The 12,383-nt window shown below is 37.4% G+C and overlaps 1 protein-coding gene across 2 annotated transcripts in view; it reads left to right on the top strand.

Moving 5' to 3' along the window:
- PLA2G4A (phospholipase A2, group IVA (cytosolic, calcium-dependent)) overlaps window positions 1-12,383 on the top strand; it is a 135,480-nt gene that overhangs the window by 111,194 nt on the left and 11,903 nt on the right. For both annotated transcript variants that reach the window (XM_005868493.2, XM_005868492.2), the window contains 2 exons: window positions 2,445-2,629; window positions 10,986-11,181. In XM_005868493.2, the coding sequence (XP_005868555.1) occupies window positions 2,445-2,629; window positions 10,986-11,181 (381 nt within the window). The remainder of the gene's footprint in view (window positions 1-2,444; window positions 2,630-10,985; window positions 11,182-12,383) is intronic.

The raw sequence follows: 12,383 nt of genomic DNA, 5'->3' as shown, positions 1-12,383 counted from the left end.
TATCTATTTGAAAAAAAAATGTACATAACATATTGATTTTAATCAGAAATCCAGATCAGTCAGTGTCAAGTTTATTCAAATTCATTATATACAGACTAACATTGCTAAAAATGACTGCATTTTAGACTGAATTTGTTGAATTCAAAAGTGATATTTCAGGCAATGCCCTTACTAAGATGTACCCTGTTTATCTCTCTCCAGTTACTTTACATTTTAAGATTACCATGTGTATGGGATGAAAAGTTAAAGGATTTAACATAAACTGTAATCATCTTGGTTCATATAAGTTTTATTAAAACTCCTATGTATTATACAGTTAAAATACCATACTTTTTTTTATTTTTACACTCCCCACTATGCAAAAAGAGAATTGATATTTTTATCTAGTCTATATATTATGTTGGGAAAATCTTATATTTTCGTTTACCTTAAGATTTTTTGTACCAATTAAAATATGGGCATCTTAGAATTAAAACCATCTTTTAACCTATAATGAGGAAAATTAGTGCCTTATTTTTGTCCCTATTTCTACACCTTGCAGACAATCTTTTGAAAACAAGATGATAAAACCCCCTCATTTGTTTACTTCAAAATAGTTGTATACGGGTGGAAACTAATTCTGGAGGAACTGTCCATTAGTTACATGACTTCTTCTCTGTTTACTTTTGTGTTTACCCTATTTACTTTGACATACACCATCTGGAATAAGAAATTGAGACACGAGTTCATTCAGGCCAGAGTTCAAAACACAAACTTCCAAATATTTGTGCATCCTAAATGGAATCTGTGTGATATATTTACAAAATGACCTTCGGAAATGTTCACGGCTGACCCACTGTAAGGAAACAGTCATAATTATAAAACATAGCGTGTTTCCATACCTATCCAAAAAACAGATGAACTCATTTCAGGTTTGAAAACCATGTATGTTTTGAATTATGGGAGGATATCCTTCCATAGTGGCATTTTTAAACGCTCCATGACATTTTAGCAGATGTTATATATAAATGGGGTTCAAGTTCAAATAAATTTGGAAAAACTAACAACTTCATCCCCTTCTTCACAGTGCAATGGGATACTCTAATGAGTTTGAGAAGTTCTACTTAAAAGGGCCTTGTGGCCGAAACCGGTTTGGCTCAGTGGATAGAGCGTCGGCCTGCGGACTGAAAGGTCCCGGGTTCGATTCCGGTCAAGGGCATGTACCTGAGTTGCGGGCACATCCCCAGTAGGAGATGTGCAGGAGGTGGCTGATCGATGTTTCTCTCTCATCGATGTTTCTAACTCTCTATCTCTCTCCCTTCCTCTCTGTAAAAAATCAATAAAAATATATTTAAAAAAATAAAATAAAATAAAAGGGCCTTGTGTATAGCACTTTAAAGGCAGACTGACTTACATTGGGATCTGGCTGGGCTATTTATTGGCTGGACAATCTTGAGCAGTTACTTAGCATCAGCCTCAGTAAACAATGATAGGAACGTAGAGTAAAACTAAAACCCAACAACCTTGGTCCTGATGGAACTGCAGGTTAGGGAGAATGCAACCATCTTCACGTTTTATTCCAAGTCACTTACAAAATAGAAATAATAGTGGTACCTATGTGAGGATTAAGTAGCATCTTCATTTTTTTAAAAGTGCTCTAAGTCCAAGGTATAGTAAGGAGAACAGGGGACACACAATATAATTGCCCATTACTTTAAGCTGTCGAATCTTATATTTCTCAAACCTGCTTGATCATGGAATTCTTATTTTGTTTATAGAATATCTGGTAATATTTTGCAAAACTATATGCTTTGAAACATACCTTTCTGTCAATTTATCTAGAGGTTGGAACCATGGTGTTTAGCTACATGCCAGAGTTGGGAATTGGTCCACATACTAGTAATGATTTTCTCTCAAATGTAATCTTGGATGTAAAAGAGGATTATTTTCTTGAACTCGCATCACCTGGAGAGGTGCAGTGTAATACCCATTCAGACTCTGCCACTCCCCAGTTGTATCACTTGAGAGATTAATTTGTTCTGTCTTCTATTTATAGATTTCCTCTACCTCACACATCTGTACTAAGACTTAAATAAGATAATGTATGAGGTACTGTGTTTAAACCAGTAAAGACCCATGTAATGCTAATAGAGGGATCATGCTGCACAGCTTAGAATTAATACCAAGGCCTGAACAATGTACTTTCCATGCATTATCTTACTTAATCCCCCAACAACTTATTGGATAGATTCTTTTACCCTGATGTTACAGATGAAGAAACTAAGAGCTAAAGACAATCATTAATTTATTAATTGCTGAAGTTGGAGTCATGCCCAGCTCTGTTTGTCTCCAAAGCCTAGCCATATGGAATTCTATCTTACGTGTTTATATAATAAATTATTTTTATACCCTAAGTAATGTTAAATGGTTGTTTAATTCATTCTTTCTTTTTTTCCTTTTAAAAGATCCTGATGAATTTGAGCAAATATATGAGCCTCTGGATGTCAAAAGTAAAAAGATTCATATAGTGGACAGTGGCCTCACATTTAACCTGCCTTACCCCTTGATTCTGAGGCCTCAGAGGGGAGTCGATCTCATCATCTCCTTTGACTTTTCTGCAAGGCCAAGTGACTCTAGCCCTCCATTCAAGGTAAGAAGAATTTATGTAGCATTCTATTATCTACCACACTAGAGGCCTGTTGCACGAAGATTCATGCAATAGGCCTTCCTTCCCCTGGCTGCCGGTACCGGTTTTCTTTCGGCACCTGGGCCAGGACTCAGGCCTTTGGTCTGGCTGCAGTGGAGAAGCCAAGCCTCTTCAGTCTTCAGTTGTCTTCAGTCTTCAGTCATCTTCAGTCTTCACTCCGTGCCTGCATATGCAAATTAATCGCCATCTTTTTTTGGGTTAATTTGCATACTCATCCTGATTGGTTGGTGGCTGTAGCAGAGTGACACCAATTTGCATGTTTCTCTTTTATTAGTGTAGATTCCTTTGCATGCCTTGTGACTATCTTGATCCTCTTGATTCCAATTTCTTATCTCATTAGCCTATTGTTAGGAGTACTCAATCCCTCTCCTGCTTAAAAGAACTTTTTAATGATACCCCTTCACCCACATTAAAATTCATAGTCCTGAGCAGGACAAGAATGATGCAATATATCTGAAGTTCAAGAAGCAAATTAGGCTGAGATTTGGGAATTAGCAGGAAAAAGATAATTAAAACCATGTATTCTGTGAGAAGATAAGAGAACATAAAATAGTATCTTGAAGATTCAACAACAATATCAGGGGAAAAGGAGGCAGACCAAGGAAGGGAGTAATGTTATGAAAACCAACTGCAGATATTCAACAAGGAAGTTCTTGGTGAACTGGCCAAGAGAAGTTTCAATAGGGTTGTGAGCGCACAAATCATACTGCTGTAACTTGAGGGATGAGTGGAAATTAAGAAAATAGAGACAGTTCTATAGACTATCCAGGAAGAAGAAGATGGACTGTATCTGGAGAACAGGAAAAGTATTTGTGTGTGGAGGATTGGGTTGTTAATAGAAAAGACTTGAGCATGCGGATGGCTGGGAGTCATTAATGAAGATGTTATTGAAGAATGGAGAGATGACGTATACAATAGGGTCATGTCCCAGAGAAGGTTACAGGGGTGAGGAGATGTAAAAATCCAGGTGGAAAGTAGTATGAAAACATCCATATTGGAGCAAGAGGGAAGGGAGGAAATAATGGCTGTGGAAGGAGGTTTGTAGTTGGCCATGGAGAAAGGAAGTTAAGAAACTACTCATCTGATGACTTCTAACTTTGATAGGAATTAGTTATCTTTGTAGAATGAGAGGATGGGGGTAGTGAAGCCAGGGGCATGGGGAGAATGAAAGTCTGCCTCTGTGAAGAAAAGAGAAAAAAAGTTCTGAATAGGCAATAGAGAAAGATTGCTGGGCTGCCCTGCAGCCTCACCCAAGTGAGACCGTGACTGTTACCATTCCTTCCACCTGAAACACCTCAAACTGTCTTCAGACTCATCTTGAATGTTATCTTTCGTGACCTCCACAGGTACAGCTTCAGAATGAAACACTTAGTAAATTCTACGAATACAGCAGTTTTCATGGTGTACTGTCTGTTTATTTACATATATATTTATACTAGAGACCCAGTGCACAAAATCATGCATGGGTAGGGTTCCTATCGGCTGCTGGCTGCTGGCTGGGACCTCCCTTCGTTCCGTGCTGCCCCCTGGTGGTCAGCACACGTCATAGCGAGCAATCGAACTGGTCGGTTGAACTCTCAAGGGGACACTTTGCATATTAGGCTTTTATATATATAGATGTATGTGTGTGTTGCTTCCACTGTCTGTGAACTCCATGGGTACTCAACACTATTTGTGTGTTTTTTAATTGTGTATTTTGTCCTAATTGCCTTATAAAAGCCAGCCAAAATATATAGGAAACATTTTTTGGGGGGGTGAATGAATGAAATGCTGTAAGAGAGATGGAGGTCATCTACATTTGATAGATTAGGAAATGGAAACTCATGAAGATGAAGTGAAATGGTCCATGATCTTGAATCAGGAAGTCAGTGATAACCTTTGTCCTCTGACACTTGGTTTCCTTTCTATTATACTATGATTAAACTGCTCTCAAGACTAATAATGGTTATAACTCTCTAATATTTATAAAATCTCATATTTTTAAAATGCTTTCAGATTATGTCTTGAGCCAGTTAGTAGTATTCAGCCAAGTAGATAAGGATTAGTGAGATAAGTGATCTCTTCACACCCATAAATTAAATAAAAAGCCTAGCCCAGGACCTGCCTGGGGAAGTGCTAAGTAAGAAGTGGTCAAGCTGGACCCAACTGCAAGGCTCCACAATGAGAACTGAATGCTTTTTCCCATCACCAGTTGCCTCTGTACACACTGCACTTGTATTTGTTTCTGCTCTGTATTCCGCAGTCAATGGTAAAACATGGTTCTTGATCTCCATAACATTTTAGCTTTGGGGGTGGGGGGAGAATTTTATACATAACATACATTTTGAAGGAAACCAAGAAACTTACTGTAAAATAGTTATTTGGGTTTACATAAGTATTTAACAGTGCTTTATTTTTTTAGATATAATTAATAAGGTTTAGAAATTGATGAGAAATATGCATGAAGTCCATTGATAAGAGATTTGTATAAGAATACATTGGTGTGCATCAGAGTAGATGAGCAGGGAAATAAATGGAACAGGTTGGAAAAGTCACAGAGATGGTACAGAGATGGCAATGAGCACATCGGAGAACCTGGGCATGAGCTAATTAGAAGTGATAGAGATAAACCTCCCATTAGAAGGGCGTTAGGGGAGAATTTAAAATTGGATGATAGAAAAGAGAGACTCAGTGAAGGGTTTCCAGCAGAAAAATGACTCCATGAAATTGGAATTATAGGATGATTAATCTGAGAATGGGGAGTGGAGGGCAAAAGATTAAGATTAAGAAGGCTTCACTGTACTCCAAGCATATGCTAATGAGGCACCACGCCAGAGTGGGTGACTATGAAAACCAAGAGCAGGCTGCCCTGAGCAGCAGTGGGAGGTAAATTTCAGTAGATGATTCTGAGACGACAGCTTAGAAGCCAGTTCTGGGGATAAATAACTATTATTCATATCACTTATGGGAGTTTAAGAATGTCAGTGCCATCATTTTATATGTAAATCAGAGTTCCGCCACTTCTAAGAGCTGCTGTTGAAAGAAAGTGTTATTTATTTTTATTTTATGGTTTTATTGAATTTATTGGGGTAACATTGATTAATAAAATTATACAGGTTACAGGTATACAATTCCATAATACATAATCTGTGTTCACAATACAATAGAGAGCCCAGAAATAAACCCACGTCTTTATGGTCAATTAATATTTGACAAAGGAGGCAAGAACATACAATAAGGTAAAGATAGTCTATTCAATAAATGGTGTTGGGAAAATTGGAAGAAAGTTTTAGAATATAGTTTTATATCTCTAAAAAGAACGGCTGTAGTTTGTTAGTTTGTAACTGTACTTTGATTCATTATTTCTAATTAAGAAGGATATGTGCTCATTGTAAAAAATTTGGAAATTTAGAATATATCTCAAGTGCTTGTGCTATTTGTAAACAACAGCTGCTGATATTTTGGCATTTTCTTTTAGTCCCTCTTATTATTATGTGTGTGTGTGAGCACCAAGATCATATAGCTTTTCACACTGCTTCTTTCTACTTAAAATTATATCAGGAATTCTTTTCCCATGCCAGTAAAAAAATTTTAAACGTTATAAACACAGCATGATATTTCTATTGTGAATATGCAAAAATTTATTTAACAATGCTTTACTTTTTAGATATAATTAATAAGGTTTAGAAATTGTTGAGAAATATACATAAAGTCTTTTGGAAGGAGGGGAGAAATTCCAATGTAATAACTGGACATATGCAATATGATTTTATTAAGGTGACTAAATCATGAATAATTTTCTATTTTTGAGACTGAAATATGAATATCATTTGTAATTTTAAAAAAAAAGCAAACCATAGCCCGGCTAGTGTGGCTTAGTGGTTGAGCATCAACCTATGAACCAGGAGGTCATGGTTCAATTCCCGGTCAGGGTACATGCCCAGGTTGCTAGCTCGATCCCCAGTGGGAGGCATGCAGGAGGCAGCCAATCAATGATTCTCTGTCATCATTGATGTTTCTCTCTCTCTCTCCCTCTCCCTTTCTCTCTGAAATCAATAAACATATTTTTTAAAAAGCAAACCATAAATGCTAGGCAAAATATTAGAACCATTAACTTTATTTCACAGCTACTATTATTAGCATTTCATAAGTATAATTTTCAGATCTTGTCAGGGAGATAGAAAATGATGGATATCTTGGCTTTTGGTAAAGGCAACCATTTTATTTATTATATCTTATTGTAACTGGCTTTGAAAGTTGATGACATCAATGTCAATAATACTATTTTTTTTTAGATTAGTAGACACACACCCTAATAAATAGTTCAGATATAAAGAGCCTGGTGAATCTCAGTAATACTCTTATTATTTGATTTTTTAAAAAGCAGCTCTGTGTTTCACTTTGTCATTTCTTTTTGTTAAACATTTAATAAGTTAGATATATGCCATGCAAATTTAGCTTACCATTAGGGTCCATTCAGGAATTATTCTAATAGGATTATCCTTTAATGTTGGCCATGAATGTAAGCCAGGGTCTTTATCTACAAAATAATCAGATTGTGAAATGAGAAAAACAAAACAAAACACCTTTGGATCTTTTGAGAAACAAGTAAGGAAGATAGGAGAATTCAGAGCTTGCAACTAGATATTTTCCCCTTTCACTTTACTAAATTTTATAGAGAGTAATAGATTAGAGTTATTGTGCTGTAAATTATGTTATTGTACATTATGTTGCCATATATCTAGCTCAGTTTTTCAGTGCTCTTTTAAATGCTTAATGAACAGGATCCAGAACAATGAGTTCATTCTCTTAAAAATAAAAGGAAAGAAGGAGGGAGAAAAGAAAAGAAAGAGGCAGTGAGAGAAGGAGAACGTGAAGAGAGAAGGAAGGAAAATTTGAGCCAGTCTTCACAAAATGAAAGAAGTATTACATATGTCCCCCTTTTCCCCCCATTGACCTCTTCTAGGTGCCCCCCCACCCCGCCCCAGGCCTTCACCATCCTGTTGTCAGTGTCCATAGGTTACACATATATGCATACAAGTTCTTTGGTTGATCTCTTCCTACCCACCCACCCTTCCCCTGCCTGTAACCTCTTAGTGAAGAAGAACTAAGGAGAACTGCAAAATGTTATGTAAATTCTACACACAATTAGACATAGAAAATTATTTTCATGCATGTTGCTTTACAAAGCTCTTGGATCCTAATACCAGCGTCCTTTTATTAGAAATGAGAATGGCAAAAAACATAGGATAATGACTTCTAAATTATAGTTTTTACCTTTTGTATCTTATGTTAGTTGCTTCAATAATTTTTAAAGATTCTGTAAATGTATTTACATATGTACACTTCATAACTTTCCCTAATCTAAAAATTGCTTTAAAATAATGAGAAACATCTTAGAAAGTGCATATCCTAGGTTTGCATAGAGAAAATACTCATTTCATATAAAGAAAAGCTAATTTATAATAATAGATATAAATATATTTCTTATTTATAAATAGGTAAAATAAAAATATCCCATTCATACGATAGTTTAATTATATTTCTGTTATTTAGATTGTCTTCTGTCTTTCAAGATGTTTTATTAATTCTCAAAAATGAGCACAAACATTTTACAGAGTATTACTCTGAAGGATACTATCAAATTGTTATCTCCACAGAAAATAATTTCAGTTAGTACTATGTAAATTTCCCATGAATTAATCTCTGGAAATCTGAAGCATCTGAGGTGTCGAGTAACAACCAAGATGGATAGTTATCCTAGAACACAGTTCTGGCATATCGCTCTAATTTGTGGAGCCACAATTTCTTTGCTCACTGCTTTCTTTTCAAACTCATCTGCTCCACTCATAGTCTGTGTCATTGTTTCTGTCTTTACAAGCAGAGAAATGAGACATCCTAGAGGAGATGGTTTTTCCATCCTGTAATCTTTATAGTCACTGGTTTTAATCGCTTCCACATCAGGATCATATAAGGAAAGGGAAAGTTTCCATCACTTCCGAATTCCAGCGTGAAATATCTATCTAAAAATAGCCTGGCCTTTTACCTCATTCAATTCCCCCTTTCCTCTTTCTCCACACATCCACACATCCTTGGTCACCCTCTTGAGTCATGTTTGTAAACACTGGAAAGCTCTTTTTTCTCGTTGGTCTCACGCAATTGATCCACACTGTGAACTTTTGCTTTTATTTTGATGTTGAAGAGTCTTGAATGAATACCAGCGCTAGATAAGAAGCAACAAGCTGAGTAATTCAACTGAGTGGGGAAAAGGAGTCAGTGATAAAAGTTTTCTCAAGTTTCAAGCAAGGAAGTGTTAATGTGCATGGGATTTTCAGTGAAATAGAATCAAATAGGAGTGGGCAAAAGTAGGTTTCCAGTTGTGAGTATGTGAAACACAGTTTATTCTTGTGTTATTGTTTAATGATTGTATTATTTTCCGTATGAACAACTATAAACCTACTTTTGCTCGCTCTGTATTTAGTTGAGTAATTTATGAAACAAATGCTTTAATGTACTTTAATGCTTGAATATAAGATTTAATATTAAATCTTTTGTTCTCCCATATGTTTATTTCTTTGTGAGTGGTTTTCAGGAAGAATTTTTAAATTCATGACATTCCACAAGCATCAAGAACAGTGACAATCCAATGAAAAGGATATTTTTCTCTAAATTTAAGGTGCTATTTTAAAGTACTTCTTTTCTGCCCCAGGTGATTTGGCTCAGTGGATAGAGCGTCCCAGGTCAAGGGCACATGCCCAGGTTTCGGGCTCGATCCCTAGTAGGGGGCATGCAGGAGGCAACTGATCAATGATTCTCTCTCATCATTGATGTTTATCTCTATCGTTCCCTCTCCCTTCCTCTCTGAAATCAATAAACATATATTTTTTTAAAACCTAAAGTACTTTTTAAAAATAGAAATTACTGAAGTTTTAAAAATACATTAGCTTAGTTACTCCTCACAGCAATCCGGAGAAAGGTAATAGCATTAACTTTATTTTATAGGCTATGAAATGAGATGCAGAGAGATAAGGAAGAGGTGAGATATACATGCAGTGGGTTTGGGAGCCCATGATTTCAGGGAGAGTGGATAGCCTGGTCCCTGTTTGTTTGGTTGTTTGGTTGTTGTCATTTATGATCTCCATTGTACCATTAGCGGAGTATCACTGCATACTTCAGCCCTCAAAGAATTCTAATAGCAATCTTATGAGATATGTACTATTATAACCATCCTTATTTTATATTTGAGGGTAGTGAGTGTGGAAACATTCAGAAATGTGCCCAAGGTCCCATCGCTCGCACTTGAACTCAGACAATCTGGCCCCAGCGCCTGTTTCTGACTTGTCCCACTCCCCCGTAAGCTGATATAAATAGAAATAAGTTCTGTTCGCTGCACCTCTCCGTGTTGATTTATATTCTCCAGTTTAAATGTAATATTATGTGTGTGTGCTTACTCATTGCCTTAGTCAGCCTCGATGCAGAAAGAAACTGAAAATCTTAGTGGCCGACAACAAATGCGTATTTCTTGGTCACGTTCCGTGTCTGCAGCTGCAGATCAGCTGCTGTGGCTCTGTCCCAATTGTCTTCTCATTCTGGTGGGGAGGGCTAATCCTCTCCCCAGGAAGGGAGCCTAGCGTGTGAAAACAATCGCACAGTCCTCCCCGCTCCTGGTACCTCTGTACCGCCCACGCTTGGCCACTGCGCATGTAATGATAACATGGCCAGAAGCTCAACTTGTTGTCATAAACAGAAACAACCACGCCCCCTCCAAAAAAAAAAAAATACAAACTGCCAAAAAAGTCAAGCAGAATAGCTCAACTATTTTTTTATATATAAAAGTTATGATCATTTGTTGTGTGGAAATGACATAGGTAAAATATTTTTGCATATATAACATTTATTAATTATTATTAGTTGTGTGTAGATGATATAGGTAAAAATTCAGTAACAGGTTCATTGACTCCTGAGGGTTAAAAAACATTCACAGGGCTTATAAATGCCCAGAATCCATACTATTTTTTTCTCTTGTAACAATTACATCTATATAATTTCATTCAGTTCAGCTCACTCATAAAATTTCCAATGCCTCCTATGGAGCTAGCCGTGAACCAAGAATTAACATAACAGGACTGAGGTTGTTCACGGAGTGCTTTTAAGGTTTTTGAGATTGATGAGCTTCCTGGGAGGAGGGTCCTGGTTTGTCTTAGCGAGAAGCACAGTGCTAGCACATAGTACACACCTAGTGAATATTGAATGATGGCCAGATCAGCCGAACAAATGAAGACCGAAACTTCCCAAATGCATCTTTCCCTCTCTTCCATAGGAACTTCTGCTTGCAGAAAAGTGGGCTAAAATGAACAAGCTCCCCTTCCCCAAGATCGACCCTAATGTGTTTGATCGAGAAGGACTAAAGGAGTGCTATGTCTTTAAACCCAAGAACTCTGATATGGACAAGGATTGCCCAACTGTCATCCACTTTGTTCTGGCCAACATCAACTTCAGAAAGTACAAGGCCCCAGGTATGTGGGGAATAGGTTGTATTCTGCAAAGGAGAAATCCGGTAAAGGAGCAAGACTGATAGTAAGCTGGTCCACACTGGCACTTGCTATACCGGCTGTTACAACTTTGAATGCTTCCCTTCCCTTGATGAATAGCTGCTATCCCGAGACCCTCCAGTGTTCCCCATCTTTCTCACTCCTTGATTCCCTGGGTTCTTCACCGTCCAGAAACTGGAGTGTTAATAACTGGCTCAACTAGCTCAGCAAAATCTCTGGGGCTTTACTCCCAAAAGCCCCAATTATGTTTGCTGTGATTGGTTGGGGCCCTTATCATAAGGGTTTGTTAAATATTTTGAATATCACCATTTAAGGGAGCCCTTATTTCACAACAAATCCTACAGAGGTTCTGGGAATTTGAGCTGACCACAAGATGAATGTAATTGAGCAGCACAACATGGCTTTCATTCATGTTGCCAGGTTATATTCCATAGAAAAAGAATCAAGTTCAAAGCAAGTCATCCTGTCGCACCACAACTTGAGGAGCCATAAACTCTTTAGTATCCTGGAAAATATTGATGAACCAAAGGAGGTCTGGGGATTGACAGGCAGGATCCTGAAGGCCTAAAAATCAGACTATTTTTAGGACCAGAATATATATAGTTGTAAAAAAAATAGTCCTGGAGGACTTAACAGGGGACCATGGAGAAGAAAGTGATCTTTTTCTAGATGGTGGAGGGAGACAGAGAAAGGATCGATAGGGATGGGAGTTTTTATGACTCAAGTTCTTAAACAGTGAGTGGAGTACTTGAAACCTAGAGAATTTTCTATCGCTGTTAATTCTCAAGGCTGATTAGGGGATTTCTGTAGCATGAAGGCAATTAGATAGTGTTTGGTTTTGGGTTCCCCCAAAAGCTGATTCTGAGCAAAGGATTCAAGTGCATATAGTGTGTTTGCGTGAACTAGGGAACTTTGATAAGGAACTGACAGCAAAAGATGTGTTAGAGAGTTGGCTACGAGGAAGAGACTTTATCCTGCTGGGAAACGCTAGGAAATGGAATAGAACTTATGCTGCGGAATCATCCTCCCCCTTACACAGGAAGAGGCAAGGGAACTCAGGTGTTTAAAGCCTAAGTCCTTGAGTCTTTGGTTGACTGCTGTCTGGGAGGAGTGATTGATCAGTGTTTCCAGCCTTGTGCTAATGAGCTAATCAGACTTCCACAGTT

Source organism: Myotis brandtii, unplaced genomic scaffold (genome assembly GCF_000412655.1).
Source record: "Myotis brandtii unplaced genomic scaffold, ASM41265v1 scaffold270, whole genome shotgun sequence".
NCBI lineage: Eukaryota > Metazoa > Chordata > Mammalia > Chiroptera > Vespertilionidae > Myotis > Myotis brandtii.
This window is presented reverse-complemented; position numbering and strand designations above follow the sequence as displayed.